Here is a 19,549-nt window from a genome sequence, read left to right on the forward strand (position 1 = left end):
CCATACACCCTCCCCTGACAGACAGCCGGATATCGATTGGGAATAGATGGCCCTGCCTGATAATGAGACTCCGAAAGAGAATAAAAAAAGGATGGAACCAGGGAGCTGGTGGAGATAGACTGAGAGAGAGAGCGGATTAGAGGATGGGAGGATTGAGAGTGGGGGTTTTCTCTGACATGGTTTGCTAGGTTTGGCTCGGCTAACTGGATATTTCTCCTCTGGCTTAGAAACTGAAATTCACAGGGGGTATCGGTGAAAGCATCTGATCCATATCCGGCATCACACACATCAAGTCTCACACGCACGCGCACATACAAATGGAAATAAACCCGGGATTGACCGGAGGATGAGTTTGTGTTTCTTTTGTGTGTGAGTGGTTTGTATGTGTTTGTGTAATCCTTTGCCGATTCCAGATAAGATCCTCCTATTCAGACACCAAGTTGTGTGACCCTCTACCCTCTCCGTCCTATTTCTCATTTTACTGTTCACATTTGCAAATGAGAGGTTTTTTAAAGTTTCACTTAAACATCTTGTGATAAAACAAAAACAAAAAAAAACAGGAGCATGACCCGTTTATTGGCTGGTCAAAGAAGGACAGCCGATATGAGCCTTTCACTGATATTAAGATATATTTGTTTATGTAAAATAAAGACTAGACTTTTGTTTATAGTCATTTATGATGAAGTTTATGGTTAACCTGTGAAATATTAAGCCTCAATTTCCTTTTGATAAAGTTTTGATATCAACTCCTTAGGAATCAGTGACAATAGTTTTTTTATCGGCGGATATATCGTTATTGGATATTTTATATATCCACATCAATATCAGCATTGGCCACCGAGGATCCATATCGGTCGGACTCTACAAAAAACAAGAGTTTTAACCTTTACAGTTTGCTCTAATGGCGCTCTCTCTCTATTTCCTTTGTAAAATAAGACACGTGTGCTGATTCTATTTGCCAGGTTACAAGAGATTTCTCTTTGTGAGTGACTGACAGTCTGAGTGACAGCATTTTTAAACACAGGCGGAGGAAGGTGACGGGTACATTGTTGTTTTTCTCCCCGGTCCTCCCGCATCTTTTGTGGCCGTAGCCAAGATTGCAAAGCAGTGGTTTAATATCAGTTACGTTTTTATGTCTGTGTCTCTCTCAGTTCTCTGCTTTTAGAAAGTTTACTCCTCTAACCTTCGCTCTAATCCCGCTCCCACATCTCACCTGATGTTTTTATTTTTGTTTTGCCGTTTCTTTGACCTCCCTCCACCCCTTACCCACCTCCACCCAGCCCGAGGAGCTGACCAACGTCCTGGAGATCTGCAACATCGTCTTCACCTGCATGTTCACGCTGGAGATGATCCTCAAGCTGACTGCGTTCGGCTTCTTTGAGTACCTGAGGAACCCCTACAACATATTTGATGGGATCATTGTAATCATCAGGTCTGTAATCTGCTTTAGAATTAGTCAAATGGATGTTTTATCCACAAAACGTCAGAAAAGAGTTAATATTTCCCTTTATAATATCAAATTGATGTTATAAACATCTGCATGGTCCAAAATTATATTGTTTAATCTACTATTATGTAAAACAATAGAAACATAGACTCATCTCTAAACTGGGATGTGGAGAATAGTCGCAGATTAATATTTAAACAATCAACTGATCAAGTTATCGTTTCAACTCTATATTAAAGCCCCAAAACCAAATTCAGAGCTGTGGTATGCAGCTTCAAATGTCTCCTCTCTGAAAACACAACATCAGCTGTCACAACGTGTACTGACTGAATACATTGCATCCAAAGCAGTTTGAAGAGTTTCCCTTGTGTGGGAATGTTAACATTGATTTCATCTTTTAAATCGAACTCCCCGGTTGTAGCAATACACATGTTTTTTCTCCATCATTTTCATATTCTTCTCCAATTCTCCAATTTCTCCAATTTCTCCCTTTCTCCCATATGACACATCCCAGTGTGTGTGAGATCATCGGCCAAGCAGACGGCGGCCTGTCAGTGCTGAGGACCTTCAGGCTGCTGAGGGTCATTAAGCTGGTGGGGTTCATGCCTGCACTGAGGCGGCAGCTGGTGGTGCTGATGAAGACCATGGACAACGTGGCCACCTTCTGTATGCTGCTCATGCTGTTCATCTTCATCTTCAGGTAACCGGGGGGGGGGGGGGGGCACAGATTTATGTGGAGTGTGACTCAGAGAAAGGAAATTAGAAAACTAGAGGGCAGAGATGTGCGGATAAAAAGTGAGAGAGAAGAGAGATCGTGGTGTTTATTAGCTGTTACGTACTGTATGCAAATGCTGTGTATGCAGTGGCTGAACCCCCCCACCCCCAATCACACACACACAAAAGTTTTGCTTTCTCATCGGTGTCAGGGATTGTTTCGTTAACCTGTCTTCTTCTCCGACATTACGTCAGAGCGTTTGACTGCATGAAACATTTTAAATTCCATTAAATATGACAGATAGGCTTCGGGCCAAAGAACAGTGATAACAATAAAACCGCCGCTATCAAAGTGGCACCTGGAGACCGGTCTCAAATAGCACAGGGATGAATTTAGTCTAACATGAGTATATGATGTTTTTTAGAAGAAATACGCCATTAGCAGTGCTTTAGGTTCACCCGAATCCAGTAAAGAACCTTACCAGTCACTCTGCCAGGTGCGAATGTGTGTGTGTGTGTGTGTGTGTATACACGCGTCCCTGCAAACCTGCCTCTTTTACATGTACAGGTGGCATCAGAGCTTTTTAGTCTGCTAATGCCGTCCTGAGCCACTGCTGTTTCTGCATCAAGCGGCTGGAGCTTTTTGGGGGCAATTAATGCAAAGTACCTCTCGGCTGAGACTTTTAAAACCTCTTCAAAATCACTCCGGAGAAAGTGACGGGTGAGAATGTGAACGGCGCCGACTGGGTTCCACAGTGACAGCAGCAAACTGATGGTCGACGCTGAAAGGAAACAAGCCGGAAGCAGATGCTAGAGTAAAAACTTGAAGAGATGATTGCGGTGGTTATGCTGATTTGATGAGAGTTTGTCTGTTTCTGTGCGTGTCTTCAGTTTATGGTCTGAACCATATTGTTTTTAAAAGAGATAAAGTTAGTGTTTTGATTATCAGAATTAGAGATATGGCAAGAAGGGTCCTAACTCTCTTGGATTCATCCTGTTGCTCACATATATCAGAATGTGTTTGTGTGACTGAAAGTGGCAGAAGGGCAAAAATAAGTTAAGGTGATGTGCTGCTGACAGATCTGTGAAAAAAGCAAGCGCACAAAACACTACATTAGCAATCTTTAATCTCTAATTTAGAGTCTTGTGCTGTGTTTTGTTTTAAGGAGAGGTGTAAAAAAAAAAATATTATCAAAGAAGCAGGCCGTCCTACTCTCTGTAATTAATGGGAAACGCTGACATGCAACGTAACAGCATGAAGGCACTCTCTTCTGGTTCTTATGACAGGATGTGCAGCTGAATCTGTTATGTTAATGTCTCTCCTGTGTGTTGCAGTATCCTGGGGATGCATATATTTGGTTGCAAGTTCAGTCTGAAGACAGAGGCCGGAGACACGGTGCCCGACAGGAAGAACTTTGACTCCCTGCTCTGGGCCATTGTCACTGTCTTTCAGGTACAAATTACACACACACACACACTTTTAACACTTTCATATCACAACCTGTACAGATTTGCTCGTGAGGGCGTGCAAAATATTTCCATCTCTATCCACATGTGTTTGTGTGTCTGTCCGTGTGTGTGTGTGTGTGTCTCCCTGCTCCACACTGTGTGTCTATTTCCTGCAGATTCTCACTCAGGAGGACTGGAACATGGTGCTCTACAATGGCATGGCCGCCACCTCCCCCTTTGCTGCTCTCTATTTTGTGGCTCTCATGACGTTTGGAAACTATGTGCTCTTCAACTTACTGGTCGCCATCTTGGTTGAGGGCTTCCAAGCTGAGGTAAGACCTTTTTTTCTCATCCTCAGATTTAGGGCATTAGCAGTTCAAAAAATCTATCCATTTTATCAATCCATCATGGATTTAGTCATTAACTTCTTAAGACTTCATAAGTATCAGAAATTACACTTGTGTCTTATTCTCCTGCTCTTTGTTTCCTCACCTCCTCTCCTTCTCTGCCTCCCTCTGCATGTCTTTCTCCTTCTGTTCTCTCTCTCTCTCACTTTCCTGGATACAGGGCGACGCAAACCGCTCCCACTCGGAAGATGACAGGTCCTCCTGTAATTTTGAGGACACAGAAAAGCAGAAAGACTCTCTGCAGCTCTCAGGTCTGACCGGAGGCGTTTTTTGATTTGTCCATCCGTCCGTCCCTTTTCTCAGGAGCCGCCTTGAGGGGAAATTTTCAAATAAGGAGCATTTACTGCATGAACTAGTTAGATTGTGGCAGCTGTGAAAAAGGGGTCCATTGTAAAAAGAAACACAAACACACAGAATTGTTGCATTAAATATTTATTCTAGACCAATCATTATCTCACACGGTTCCCTTAGTAAATAGTCACATCTTATTGGCTAAAGAGGAACCCAATCCTCTAACCTTTCAGCATTCAGGTTGTTTAGTTGTGCCCCGGGCGGCAGACATGTTGCCCGATTCCAACAAACATTGCCGAGCAGCAGTCTGAAATGTGAGCTGCACAGACCTTTAATAATGCATGCCTGATGCCACCTCTCCATCCATCCCCCTCCCCTACTCTCCCTGTGGGCATAACAAAAGTGAACTCTCCAAAGCACCATGCTGTTGAGCAGTGTAGGGTGGAGCAGCATTTAGCTGCGCTCCGTGGGGGGGGGGGGCTCGCTGTTCCCCTGAACCCAAAAATACATTTTAAATGTCAGTTTACTTTGTTCCATTCAAGTACAAACAAACACTTTATGAACATGTTGGGAAAGGACAAAAACAGCTGGCAGATGTTCTTTTTTACTTCTGACAAGTCTCCTCCAGTGTTTCCCACCGAATGTGATTCAATCCATGTCGGTGGCTGCTGGGTTGCTGGGTTGCGGGGTGCAGGCGGCGGGGGGGGGGGGGGGGGGGGGGGGGCATGCATTACACTAATACACGTGCACATGCCGTGCACAGAGAGAGCTGCCGTGTTTGCCTGCTGAGAACTGCAGTGCGCACAGCGATAGAAATACCTACCAAGAGAATGAAGCCGCAGCACAAAACAGAGATCATTTGTGTTATTATGAGAAATGTTTGGGAAAAAAGAAGAGTGGATCATTACGGCTCTGCGGCAGGACAAATTGGACAATGGCGGGCCGCCACAGTCTTGGTAATTAATGGGAACCACTTCTCCCCGCCGACTCCTGTGAGCTGGTTTGGTGTAAATGAATCCTTCCTCTGTCTCTCTGAGCCGCGCGTAACCTTGTTTCTGGATGCTAATGGTGCTGACTGATGAAGAATACAAAGTTTTGTTCGGGTGACAGCTACAGAGAAGAACAAACAAAGGGAAATGACTTGTTGTTTAATGGTCTTTCCTTCATTACCTCCGCCAACAAGGTTATATTGGTTCCTGCGTTTGTTCGTTAGTTTGCAATATTACGCAAACACTTTGATGGTGGTGGGATCGAAGGCGGATCACAGTCTTTAACAGTTTAGGGGACTGATATTTAGGAGTGTGTGCAATTTGCTGCAGATCCAAATGAAAATCCTGTGAATTCAAATGTGTTGTTCATCCCTCCCACCCCTCCTCTTTCTTTCTCTCCTCATTATTCCCCTTATGTCTTCTTCTTTCCACTCCCTCTGTCCTTCAGACCCAAAGATCTGTACGCTGACCCCCAATGGGCACATGGACCTGTCCTCCCTGCCTGCTGGTCTGTTTCCAGGAGAGAGGTTGACCTTTGCTCTTGGCTCCAGGAAGAATAGCGCTATTTCTCTTGGCAGGGCCAACCTGGAGCAGAGGGCTGTGGTGAGTGGGAATGGCCGTAATGAGAGACAGGCTGGAAACACATAGCTGCAGTTTGTTAGTGGTTGACTGGTCATTTCGTTTGGACTCCATCACCTGTTGGGTCATGTCTGTATTTTTTAGGGGTATTTCAAATAATTTTGTAAGGCTTTATTGGTTTGAAGGACGATAATTGTCTTTAATTGGCTCATTAAATGCCACGCTCTTTAATTAACTACAAATTTAAGTATGGGCTGCTCTCACACATTTTGTGTAATCAGTAGAATATGATTATGTTGCTTTATTCTTCCTTATTATTATCAAATATATGTGGATCTCTATTTATTATTGTTATTAAACCAGAGGGTGAAAGCTGATCCAGACTCAACATGTTTCTCTGTCTGTCTCTTTGTCCCTCAGTATCCTGTTCGGCGTTACCACAACTGGGGACGCACGCTGCCCCCCCACCCTCAGGCCCTGTGGGCCCGTCGTTCCAGCTGGAACAGCCTGGGAGGGGGCCGCCCTTGTTCTTCCTCATCTCCCTGCGCCAGTCCGTCCTTCACCCCCACTTCCGCAAGGCCCTTCTATGGCTACGGCCTAGATGGTCTGGGAGGGTTGGTTGGAGGGAGCCTGCGTATCCGTGGCCCCCGGGCCTCCTCATCCCCGCACCGACACTTCCATGGCGTCCACCCGGACGAGGAGGAGGCTCTGCTCTCCCCTCCCGCTGGGGCTTCCCACTCTCTTCACCTCCCCAACCCTATGCTCCCAGGTCCCTTTGTACCCAGGAGGGACCGCAGAGCTCTATCACTGGAGCTGCCCCACCTGCTGCAGGTGCCAGGACCCCCACACCCTGCACCACTGCCGCCGCCACCAAACCACCTCCCGCTCCCCATGACAGTCCACAGGAAGAAGAGCGTCTCTGGTGGGATGATAATCAGCGCAGGTGGTGGCGGTGGCCTCGATTGTGTGGGTGGGTTGGGAGGGGTCCACCAGGACTGTAACGGGAAGACGCCCCAAAGTAGACACCAGACCGAGCAGGCCGGAGGGGCGGACCCCCCGAGGCAGCTGAGGACTGACGTCTTCCCCCAGGTGAACGCCCGCAGCAAGGACCGGGAGGACCTGGACGATGACATTGAATATGTAGGTTCCTGTTTTGTGTTTGAGTGAGGGAAGGAGGGAGGGAATCAAACAGCAGCAGCAATAGGACAAGATGGTGAGAAAGTGAAGTAATATTTTAGTCATCTACCATCACTCTAACAGTATGTAACATATAGAGAAACACAATCTCTTCCTTGTGATTCCCAGTAACCGAATCATTGGCTTTTATGTTGAAGCTCAGGATTTCACACGTACAATAATCTCCTGCTGTCTCGTGTAGGATCTTCGAGTACTTTGTGTAAAGCCTGCACTCATGGGAGCCCCATTGTTTTCATTGTAAACAAGTCTGTGTACAAGAGAAACAAGGTTAATTAGAAAGGACTCTTTAGACAGCGGGGGAGAGAGCGTCACAGATGGCGGCGTTGGAAGATGCTCCGAGCTGTTCCTATGGACGTGTTTCACTTTTTGTAAATAATTCCGAACGGGAGTCCAAACAGGAAGTGTCTCTGTGTCGTTGTGTGTTTACTGCCGTGCGTTGTGTATGAGCCTGCGACTTGTGCTGATAATGTGTTTGTTGCAGTGCTTGTGCTTCCGCATCCAGAAGACGTTGGAGGCGTACAGACCCGACTGGTGTGAGAGCAGAGAGGACTGGTCCGTCTTCCTGTTCTCCCCACAGAACAAGTGAGTCATCATCTTAAACCCAAGACACGTCCTCAACCATCATGTGGTCTGTACGGGTAAAAGTGGAAACTCTCCCTCTTTTTCACAGCCGAATGTTGGCAGCCATGTTAATTTATCAAGTGCACCGTCTCACCAGAGCATAATTAAGGATGGGTGGGAAGCTCCTGTTCCCAATCCCATCAATACGAAGGACAGGGGTTGCCAAGCTTCCACAGAGAAGGACTACATTAAGAGAGTCGATCAGCACCTTGTAAAGAACACAGGGATATTTTCTACACTGCCCCCTCCTGTTAGAGAAAGAAACGTGCCCCGGGGGTTATATGCATTACTGTAGGTAATTCATTCAATTTGGCAGGAGCGCGTCAGAGGAAGACACTCAGTCCAGTCTTAACTAAAAGACAGTTAAATGTGTCCCGTGTTCCAAAATAGTTTAGAATAAATTTGATGGCTCCATTTCTTGATTCATTCTGTGTCTTCTCATCTGTTCCAGTAAACATTGCGGTGGAGGTAGTTAATTGCTTTTGGCAGTACTCAGTGTCACATATGAAGTTTCCGAAATACATATTCAGTATTTGTGTGTCCCATCTCTCTATCTCTCTCTCCGTTTGTTCCTCTCTTATCCCCCTCTTCTGTTATCCAAGCAGAGCAGCGCACTCAGGAGTCGGTTGCCTCTGAGAGAGTTGTTAATGTCATTTGTTTTGAATTAGGAGCAATGTAAACATGGGGCTGAACGACGCTATTTACTCGCCAAGATGCGAGGGAGCTCCCGTCCGCTGTGAGGGAACTTGGCTCCCATTCCGATTGGATGGAAGAGGGTGTTACATTTTGTTTTGGACATTGTGTTGCCAGACGTTAGCAGTGTCCCCCCCATTTTAAAGGCACTTTTGAAATAGGGATTTTAATTTTTTCGCTGTCTAATTTCCTTTCTCCTCCTCTCCTCTGCTCTGCTCTGCTCTCTCTCTCTCCTCTCCTGTCCTCCCCTCTCCTCCAGGTTCAGGCGGATATGCAAGTCGATTATAGACCATAAGCTGTTTGACTATGTGGTCCTGGCCTTCATCTTCTCGAACTGCATCACGGTAGCTCTGGAGAGGCCCAAGATATTACAGGGCAGCTTCGTAAGTCCATCGCCTCTTTGTGTGTGTGTGTGTGTGTGTGTGTGTGTGTGTGCCATTTTTTGCACAGCTGCTTTTTCTATTCTCTCAGGATAAATTCAGTTTTACTATCAAAAAGGATCAGTGAGTAAACTTTTACTACCCCTAACTGCCCCATCTTCTCTCTCTCTCTCTCCCTCTCTCTCTCTCTCTCTCTCTCTCTCTCCCCCTCTCTCTCCCTCTCCTGTTTGTGTATCCAGGAGAGAATCTTTCTCACCATCTCCAACTACATCTTTACGGCCATCTTTGTGACCGAGATGACACTCAAGGTAACATTTTACAAAGGTCAAAGGTCACAGAGACATCACATGACATCACATGCAAAATAGAACGGAGCCTGAGACACCTCTGGTTGGCGGAGGCTTGACTCTGCAATGGGGTATTTTTAGTTTTTGTCTGTCTGTCCCTTGTCTTCCAGTTTTGTGTCTCTCACATCGAGTTGACTCCGCCTCAGTGCTTTCCCTCCTCTCATTGCGGTTTCCATGTTCCTTTGGAGGAGAGTGGAATTAAACAATGTCATTAATTAGTGGCAAGTCTTCTCTTATGGATGCTGCCAGTCTCCAGCTGCTTCTTTTTCAAGTCGGTTTTCACCTCCCTCTGTTCTCATCAGTCCCTTTTCAGACCCTTTCAAGTTCCTTCTCATTTATTTGCTCTCCCTCTCTTTGCCATTGTCTTTACATTCTCTGCAGAGGGCTCCGGGACAAGTGGACCATCATTAACCAATCACAGCCCGTCAATGAGCTACAGGCTTGTCAGAACCCTGGCTGAGCCGCGCACGTCTCCCTCCATGTCTCTGTCTGAGCCTTGTCTCCATTGTGTGTTTTTTCATCCCTCAGTAGGACTCCAGCGTAGTTTGTTGTTGGTTGCAAGACTAAATAAAAACCCTAGCAGGACTGACGAGTTGGTCAAGGTGCAGAACTACTGAAATGATTTCATGAGGCAGCTGCAAACACAGCATTGCACTGTGCATTCACTTGACTCTTTAGCATTCAGACCCGCTGTGTTTGCCAGACACTGATCTTTCAAACGGCTTGACAACATGTTTGTACTCTAACCCCCACAATCCCCCTGAAGCTTCGCCGGACACTTGACAAACAGATTCAAATGTCAGACGCACGGCCTCCACTGCTGCTTCGTTAACCCTGAATCAGGTTGTGCATGAGTAACAGGGAGCATGTGACACATGTGTCTCTCACTGTTTTAACTCACAGCAGAAAGAAGTACCATCAAGTGGACTCACAGGCAGTGCAACATTATATCAAATAATAATAATAATAAGATATCAAACACACTGGTACCCGTTTACTCCCTTTCATTTCGTGCCACATTTTAAATTATTGGATTTCAAATTTGACCGTTTACTTTACAGAGTTGTTTCAGAAACTAACAATACACATACTATATATCTTCTAATTGTGTTTACGCAGCTGTGAAGTAAGTGTAGTCCCTGCTCTTTATTCTTCATCTCCCCTTCTTCAGGTGGTCTCCATGGGTCTGTATGTGGGGGAACAGGCTTACCTGCGGAGCAGCTGGAACATCCTGGATGGCTTCCTGGTGTTTGTGTCTTTGATCGACATCGTTGTGTCCATGGCGGGCGGGGCCAAGATCCTGGGGGTGCTTCGAGTCCTCAGGCTGCTCAAGACATTGCGTCCTCTCAGGTTTGGACGAGGGTTGACTAAATATATAGAAGTCACCACATGTTAGACGAGAAATGTCGTTCATCTTTATACACAGACACAATGATTCTTATCTCTGTTTTTGTTGTCTTCTTTCGGCAGGGTGATCAGCAGAGCTCCGGGTCTGAAGCTGGTGGTGGAGACCCTCATTACTTCCCTCAAGCCCATTGGCAACATCGTCCTCATCTGCTGTGCTTTCTTCATCATCTTTGGTATTCTCGGTGTACAGGTAGCAAGCAAATTAATAGCATGTTAACTTTTTCCCATTATGAGTTTTTTTTAAATACTCTATTTCCCTCTCTCCCCTATCTCTTTGAAGCGCACAAGCTATTCTTAATTTTTCTCTTTTCAGTTAACTTCCATTGTCTTCCCTCTTCTTTCATCACTTCAGAAAATTGTCAGCTGCGCTGATCTCTGACCAGCTCATTATTTCACTCAAGAGCATCTTTTCATGTCTCAGTCGGAAGGCTGTGAAGGCTTATTCCTCTGTTTCTTTATGAGTAACAGCAGTAACAGATAGATGTCCCTGTTCTTTTACCGACAGCTGTTTAAAGGCAAGTTCTTCTACTGCTCCGGCCCAGACGTCAAGAACATTACCAACAAGTCTGACTGTCTGCAAGCCAACTACAAGTGGGCTCACCACAAGTACAACTTTGACAACCTGGGACAGGTTAGTGCTGTGTGCATTTTGTTTGAGTGTTGTGTTTTTTTCCTGCATGCACAGCAGAAAAAAAGACTTCTACATAAATTAAGAATTTCTTTTTACCTATCTGTTTCTCTGGCTTCTGTTTTCCAGGCTCTGATGTCCCTGTTTGTACTTGCCTCCAAAGACGGCTGGGTTAACATCATGTATCACGGCCTGGATGCTGTTGCTGTGGACCAACAGGTACCCGGATACAATCTGCACAAAAATGATATTCCATAAAAAAATCTTCTTTCCTTTCCTCTCATCTCCGTGTTTGTTTCTCACTTCCTTCGTTTCCTGTCATATAATTCTACCTGAACAAATACACCACTCAATCCCCAGCCGGTGACCAACAACAACCCGTGGATGCTGCTGTATTTCATCTCCTTCCTGCTCATCGTCAGCTTCTTCGTCCTGAACATGTTTGTCGGCGTGGTGGTGGAGAACTTCCACAAGTGCCGCCAGAACCAGGAGGAGGCGGAGCGCAAGAGGCGAGAGGAGAAGCGTCTGCGGAAGTCGGAAAAGATGAGGAGGGGTGAGAGAGAGAGAGAGAGAGAGAGAGAGAGAGAGAGAGAGTTTGTAAAATATGATAAAATTGTTCTTCAGAAATGCAGATCTAAGTGGTGACAGGTCTTCTGAGGAAAAATCCTCTGCTCCACATGATAGAGATCATAGTTTGTTTTGAACTAACTTATATATAATGTGAGATGTACTTGTTGTACATTGTATCATTTCAGCAGTATTCTTCATCACCGAAGAGGACATATGCTGTCGTTAACTGAAACAAAAAGATACAAGTACAAATTGATTACGTTTCAAAGCTTCAGTCGTGTATTTTTCCACCGACAGAAGCCCAGAAGGTGCCGTACTCCGCCAGCTACTGCCACGTGCGCCTGATGATCCACACACTGTGCGAAAGCAACTACCTGGACCTCATCATCACCTTCATCATCTGCATCAACGTCATCACCATGTCCCTTGAGCACTACGAACAACATCACGTAAGAAGGAGTGTCTACCTGTCAGTGCAAAGACAGGCTTTCCCACAGGCTGAGCGTTGACTTGTCGATGGGGCGACACGTGACCCATGTGCATGAAGAGGGGGGGGAATGTGACCCAAGTTCATTTTGTGAAGCTACAATTTACAGATGTCGCCTAAACACCTCACATGTAGACTGTTGGTTAATGCTAGGCAGCTGCACACAGGGATGCCTCTAGTCCCCGATCCAAAATATGTTCATTTGAAAAAAAAGAAAATACGTTGAAATCATAGAATGTGTATAAAGATGGACGATGCGTCTCCACTTCCTCCTTCTAGCAAAGCCAGTGTTGAGGTCACGTAGATACAGACACTCCACCAATCATGAGTCAGTCTCAGCTGTCGATCACAACATTTCAACTCGTTTGTATAGCAACAAAAAACAAAATGGCACCAGTCTCACTGGAAAGAATTAAAAAGTGTGAACTAGCTAAAGTGACCAAAACAATCACCTTCTATGATGTGTACTCAGACTTGTCCCATTCACTAACATGGAGGAATTGGAGTTTATGACCGGGCCACAGCCGACCACCAGGGGGCGATCAAGGCACTTCATCTATAATGTCGTCCATCCTTATATAGAGTCTGTGGTTAAAACTGAGTGACTTGACAAGACAAACCCAGGCTTCTTCGACAGATCCCTTCAAGCTCATCACCAGTGAATGGAATTCATGCTGGTTTCATGCAGTCTGATAAAACCCCCCACCTCTCCAAAAAGACACAGTGATACCACTGACTGCTCAACCACCGTGAAACTGCGTCCGGACTCTGCAGCCCGTGTTGTGAGTAGCCGCAGGCGTCACAAAGGAGCCGTGATTGCGCTGCTGATTGGACGCGGGCTGCCGTCAGAGAGGTGTTAGCTGCACCGTGCGTGTATCTGCCCATTCAGTCGGGATGAATGGACGCCGGAAAAGCCTGATGGCGTTATATATTTTTTATTTTTTCCGTGAGGGAGAGTGAGGTGATTATTCTTTCGTTAAGATGCCAGTTTGACCTTTAAAGCGGAGCGAGCTTCCCTCCGACAACTGGCCGGGCACATCAGATAAATATCTCAGGTCTCGGCTGCAATTGTCATCTGTTGGTCCTGACATTTGCCCCCCCCCTTGCTACAGTCTACAGGTCTGTCGTTCCGTTTTAGAGTAGAGAGTAGTCAGAAATACGATCCAGCCTCTGCAGTAACAGGAAGCTGGACTGAACATTGAAAGGAAATAAAACAGTTTGGCTTAAATAATATGTGTTTGTTGGGCGACACAATGTGAGGTTGCTCTGTAATGTGTTTGCCTCTGGCGTGCTTGATTGTACTCTGCAAACAACAGGAACACTGCAGTGTCTCCCTGCTGATGCTGCGGATAAGCCACACTCACCATCACACACACACACACACACACAAACGCACACAAAAACAAACACTTTTTAAACCCTGTCTTTCCAGTCTCTGGCTCTCACCCTGAAGTACTGCAACTATTTCTTCACCTCCACTTTTGTTTTGGAGTCGGTGCTCAAACTCATCGCCCTCGGCTTTCGACGCTTCTTCAAAGAAAGGTACCGTGTGTGTTTATACCTGGCGTGTTGACAGTGGGACTGTGTGTGAGAGTTTCCCAGTGTGTCTGCATGTCAGTGAACGTATCGGCTTCTCTTCTGGGCCTTGTTGAATGTCCTGCCTGAAAACGCAAGCCCCCCCCCATTAATTAGCTGCTGCCAAAAAAGAAGCTTTATATTTCAGGACAGTTGGAGATACAGTGTCACTAAAATTACTGTATGTTTCTTGTCTATTTAGCGAAGTCACTTATCCTGTATATGATGTGGAGGAAAATAAGACATTTAAAATAAATAACACGGCTCCAGGCACATGCCATAATCTCTTGAATGAACATATACTATAAATAGTGCAGAAACAACATTTATTTAGCTCAGAGTGTAATAGCTGAACAAATCCGCCTTTTGCTTTGATCACTAGAAATGGACTGAATAATGATGTAGAGGATTAGGAAATATGCTCGTGAGCATGTGAGCTGGCTCTCATGTGTTCTGTTGTTAAGTTGACTGAACCGTTCTCTGGTGCTCAGACAGGTTTCATGACTTTTACCACCCATCAGCAGTTTTATGAAAGAAAACAGACGTGTCCTCTTTATTTTTTTTTTATACAAGTTCCCTTATTACATTGAGTCATCCCATAATGCTAGAACAAACTTGAATTAATTTACAATAAATAACATTGAATAAATCAAACATTCATTTTGTGTGAATGTAACAGCCTTTGATGGGGAGAGTTCTTTATCATATTAGTTTGATTAGAATAACAAAAAAATACTTTATTCGGTTATTCCATCGTGGAGTTGATGTTTTCATCTGCAGGTGTCTGTCCCTCGTTCTGTTAGTTAGCAGGATTACACTAAAACGACCGGGCGGTTTCAAAGAAAACTTCCATTTAAGTTTTTTTGCAGATAAGGGGACAGATCCAGTATCTTTTTATACTTTCTCTGACATGCAGGACTGGGTGTTTTCTTATATTTTTCAATGATGTCTCAGAGCAGAGTTAATGGATCTTGATGACAGTATTCATGCATGTGTGTGTGTGTGTGTGTGTGTGTGTGTGTGTGTCTTCTCTGCATGCGTTACCACTGAACTTGTACTGCACTTTGTGGGACCACTGCAGGACACACACCTCAGCACAATCCCTCACCCAGAGCCCAGACTAATTGATTTGTCACTCGCCCGAATGTGCACGGTGATGAGACGTCTTATTCTTTCAGGGATATGCAGTGACTTATTAAAGGCAGATACAGATTTAGGAGTTTACATTACACTGATGGTAGTTTAATGTCATTGACCTATTTTAGTCCGTGAGGAGAAAGGGGAGGGAGAGAGACAGATGGTAACATATATGGGAGGGGAAGCTGGACTGATCAAAGACAAAGACAGACCAGGATTTAAAGAGAGATGAAATGAGAAAGAGATGGACGGATATAGAGAGAATTATAACACTGTTGTCAGCTGGCACTTTGTCTCTTTTTATGTAGTGTCAGCAGCAGCCGCGAGCAGTCGTTGTGCATAGTGTGATTTATAATCCGGGGTGATTCTCAGGCCAGCTCTACAACTGGGTTATCAGAGTAGCAGGTAGCTTACAAACACACGTGCCACCTGCAGAACTGCAATTACTATAGTAAGTGCCAACAAGGGACCAGCTCCGGCTTTTTAAGTGTGAATTTGACAGTGTGTGTGTGTGTGTGTGTGTGCCAGGTGGAACCAGTTGGACCTGGCCATTGTGCTTCTGTCCGTGATGGGCATCATTCTGGAGGAGATTGAGACCAGCTCCACTCTGCCCATCAACCCCACCATCCTCAGAATTATGAGAGTACTGAGGATAGCACGAGGTACGTTCACTCCACTGAAATAAAACCTTAAACTGCTTTTGCATATCTGTTAGCTGTAGCATAGCTCATGTATAATGGACGGTATTTGTGTGTGTGTGTGTGTGTGTGTGTATGTGTGTGCGTGTGTGTGTTTGTGTGTGTGTGTAACATGGCGTGTAAATTAAGAACTGACCTTTCCACAGTTTAATGTTTCTTATTTAGCTGTAATTGAACCTGAGGGATTTCCCCCCTAAATCCCCACTCTTAAAATATCTCTCTCTCTGTTTCTCTCTCCACTCACACACACACACACACACACACACACACACACACATAGTGCTGAAGCTGCTGAAGATGGCGACAGGAATGAGGGCCCTGTTGGATACGGTGGTCCAAGCCCTGCCTCAGGTACACACAAACACACGCACACACACATGCACAAACACTCGCACAATGTCCACCTGGGAGTAGGTCGATCTCTCTCTCAATATCCAGGGTGGTGCCAGTCCCTGTTTCTTTCTCTGTTGGCCCTTAGGCAGCTCTAATAAAAGACTCATTCATACCACATACTGGTGGACTGACACACACACACACACTCACACACACACACACACACACACACACACGTGTTAGAGCAAATACAAACAATCTCTTTTGTAAACCTGTGGAACAGCTTTGAAGACGTTTGTCATATTAATATGAGATGAGAGTTCAGAATCTTAACTGTGGCCTCTTTGTTTCTGCTCTAAGTGGATTGTGATATGTTCACCGCTGCCCTGTGGTGTCACCGGCTGTTCAGATGCTCAGTGCACCAGCAGTTTCTTTAGTTTTCAGGATATTCCAAATTATTGTCTGGCTACGTCCAATGTTTGTGCAATGGCTCTGATCGATTTTGTTTCTCTTTTCTCAAAATAGCTTTTTTCCTACACACAACTCTCTGGTCAGCATGTTAGTTTATCTCTTTGAACAAAAAGCTAGACAACACGTGTAGACACAGCTGTCTACATTCAAAGAAATCCACATTTAATTACCACAAAGTAAAAGACTAAAGTCAAGGTAAATCTTGTAAACTTGTGTGATAGTCATCTTTTAAACTTGAACTCAATAGTCTCAAAATACACATTTTGACATGGAAAGCAAAACTTAATGGCTTCAGTTCAAGTGAGAACTGAGAGTTAGACCTGAGACATCATTCATTTTATCATTTACACCTTTGCTTCTCCAACTGTGACATGTCTGCTCATGTCTACCCGAATGGCCCTTTCAGTTCCAGCAGTGTTTGATGGGAATCATAACTGTTTTCACTTTCAGGACCATGGAGAGCACTCAGACTCCGACACCACAACAGAAGTTACTCCTCAAACAGTTTCTGGTTTAGAAAGTCAGACTGATTCTAGAAAACAAATTTGAAGATGAAACAACATATGTTATATTTAGGCGTATTTATAAACTTTTGCTTATTTATGTTTTTGCCGATGCTACTCCCACATCTGTATTTATGTTTCTGGAGGCAGCAGCTGGTTAGCGTAGCTTAAGAAACACAGGCAGGAAGTGGACTGAGAAATGTGACACTTGACAAAAGTCTCTATATTGAGTGGTGGGCAATCGTGGTTGTGTGGTTTTGTTTTAATCCGCACAAAACCTACTCTGTTTGAATAAAAACTAAGCCAAAAAAAAGCAATCTTCTAGACATGCAGGTGCAAGGATAAAAACACAGCTTTATTTATGGACAAGCAGGCACACACACACACACACACACACACACACACACACACACACACAAACACACCTAGTCTGACCACTTGACCAGGAAAAGTAAGACGTAGCAAACAGAGGGAAACAGGTGGTGTGGAGAAAGGAGTGCAGGCAGAGGTGAGGGAGAACAGATTCCTTGTCTTTTCTTTTCTATTGATCCCCCTCTCATTAACACTGAGCCCTTTGCTCTATCCCGAGGGCAGCAGGCGAGGTAATTAAAACTCGGGCTAATTAAACAGTTTCAGTGGGTCTCTGCCAGTGTGTATGTGTGCGAGTGCAGTTCTTTCAGGTACGGAAAGAACGACAGCGTGCAACTGTTGCACCTGCCGAGATATTTAATCTGAGGCGATATTACTCTTCATTTCACCGTGAAAATGAAGTGGCAAGCTGCCAATGCTTTTTTTCCCCCCGATAACATCCCATTGAATGTTGACATTTCAACAAAGGCTCCAGGAGGAGGAAGAAAGAAGCAAGGAATATATAAAACTGACTTCCGAACACACAGGGGTAGATCTCTGCTTGAATAATAATTTATAATATCAAACGTGATGTGAAGACTTAACAATCTCCACGAGGAGTTCATATATTTAATAGGCCGTGACAGACGTAATGAGCAATCCATATACTTACACTAAATAAGCTTAATAGGTCAGAGGGAAATTAATTATTTTAATGAGAGTAAGACACAAGCAAAAACATCTGCAACGTTTTTTCTCTTACTAAGTCTGGATTGTGGTTTTGTTTGATGTCATTTACCTTCAGTCATGGTCACAAGTGTGTAACGTGTCTGCTGTTTACCTACAGCTAGATCTTTATAGCTCTGCCAACCCCATTCAAATACAGCCAAAAAGCCTCTGCTGCAAATACCTCAACGTCTTGTAATCAACTTTATTAGCATCACAGAACCTCTTTTAAGAATGCTCTGTAACTGGCATGAAGCTAATTCATTTTTCCTTAATTGAACTTTAAATTCTCTTTAAATATTTTTTTCCCTGGAAAACAGATGACCTAATCTAGACCTCTCCTCAGAAAACATGGAGTGTTATCTCGGTGCATGTCCTGGTTCCCAGTGTTGTTAGCAGAGTATTAAACACTGTGAAAAGGAGACTGGGCCCTGTATCCCTGTAATGGGATTAGAATTTGCCCTGAGATTTAAGCGTACAATATCATCATCACCATGAAGTTGTGGGAACAGTGTCCTGTTTTGCGGTGGAATGAGCCCAAACTTGAAAATTCCACACGGCACTGGCGGGGGAGGGGGGGTCGGTTTTATCAGAGTCTCTGCGGGTGTTTGCGGAGCCAAGCAGCTGCTCACTGTAAATAAGTTGTAGTCCTGTGGGACCAGTTTCATGCACATTCATTATTTGTATTATGATTCCTGCTGATGTATTCAACTAACACCAATGTGTCGGATTTTGACTTTAGAATGAAACCGGTGCGTGAAGCCTCGTCACTTTTTAGGGAGCAGTTTAATGTCTCATATGCTTGAATGCTGTCAGATGGTTTGTGACATATGCTTGGTAAGAGGTTTTTCTGTGTGTGTATGTATGTGTGGGTGTGTGTCTCCATGTGTGTGTGTGTGTGTGTGTGTGTGTGTTCTGCAGGTGGGTAACCTGGGCCTGCTCTTCATGCTCCTGTTTTTCATCTACGCCGCCTTAGGAGTAGAGCTTTTTGGAGAACTAGGTAAGTCGGACGCTCCAATGGAACCATCTCACATTAAACCTAATATAAATTATGTTAAGCGAGTTATATAAGATATATGCCGTGTTGTTTTTACATATATCAACCGACACAAAAAAAAAAATAGAAGAAGCTTGCTTAAGGCTTTCAAAGGGGAATTGTCTTCAAAAGAATTACTTCAAAGATTTTTACTTTCGGACAGTTTCTGTGTTGGCACGTGATGGGCTAGGCTTTGATCTCAATGCTAATCTGAAAACCTTTAAGGAGATGTGTATTATCCCGTTTCTGGCACGGAACTAAATATGCACCATATGTTTGATAATGTACATAATCTCATTGCCTACTTGGATTAATCCTTCCATCGCATATATGTAGTAGTGTGATGACAGGATTACACCAAGTGTAGTCCAAGAGCCTAATGTCCACACATCATCACAGTGTGTAGCAGTGGAATGTCAACCTGCTGACAGGTGACAAAGGAAAAACCTGCAGTGAGTGTCTCAGGGAGTAATGTGACACCAGAGCAGACACAAATATATTCTCTTCTTTGATGAG

The 19,549-nt window shown here is 44.6% G+C and overlaps 1 protein-coding gene across 1 annotated transcript in view; it reads left to right on the plus strand.

Moving 5' to 3' along the window:
• Positions 1 to 19,549, plus strand: part of cacna1ia (calcium voltage-gated channel subunit alpha1 Ia) — a 67,993-nt gene that overhangs the window by 30,025 nt on the left and 18,419 nt on the right. Inside the window, exons 9-28 of the mRNA XM_062408551.1 lie at positions 1,281 to 1,432; positions 1,962 to 2,147; positions 3,497 to 3,614; positions 3,787 to 3,942; positions 4,178 to 4,268; positions 5,746 to 5,900; positions 6,297 to 7,016; positions 7,555 to 7,655; positions 8,647 to 8,770; positions 9,007 to 9,075; positions 10,286 to 10,464; positions 10,585 to 10,711; positions 11,027 to 11,152; positions 11,279 to 11,368; positions 11,510 to 11,702; positions 12,017 to 12,168; positions 13,639 to 13,748; positions 15,447 to 15,580; positions 15,897 to 15,967; positions 18,919 to 18,997. Coding sequence (XP_062264535.1) covers positions 1,281 to 1,432; positions 1,962 to 2,147; positions 3,497 to 3,614; positions 3,787 to 3,942; positions 4,178 to 4,268; positions 5,746 to 5,900; positions 6,297 to 7,016; positions 7,555 to 7,655; positions 8,647 to 8,770; positions 9,007 to 9,075; positions 10,286 to 10,464; positions 10,585 to 10,711; positions 11,027 to 11,152; positions 11,279 to 11,368; positions 11,510 to 11,702; positions 12,017 to 12,168; positions 13,639 to 13,748; positions 15,447 to 15,580; positions 15,897 to 15,967; positions 18,919 to 18,997 — 3,133 coding nt within the window. The remainder of the gene's footprint in view (positions 1 to 1,280; positions 1,433 to 1,961; positions 2,148 to 3,496; positions 3,615 to 3,786; positions 3,943 to 4,177; positions 4,269 to 5,745; positions 5,901 to 6,296; positions 7,017 to 7,554; positions 7,656 to 8,646; positions 8,771 to 9,006; positions 9,076 to 10,285; positions 10,465 to 10,584; positions 10,712 to 11,026; positions 11,153 to 11,278; positions 11,369 to 11,509; positions 11,703 to 12,016; positions 12,169 to 13,638; positions 13,749 to 15,446; positions 15,581 to 15,896; positions 15,968 to 18,918; positions 18,998 to 19,549) is intronic.

Source organism: Platichthys flesus, chromosome 16 (genome assembly GCF_949316205.1).
Source record: "Platichthys flesus chromosome 16, fPlaFle2.1, whole genome shotgun sequence".
Classification (NCBI taxonomy): Eukaryota; Metazoa; Chordata; class Actinopteri; order Pleuronectiformes; family Pleuronectidae; genus Platichthys; species Platichthys flesus.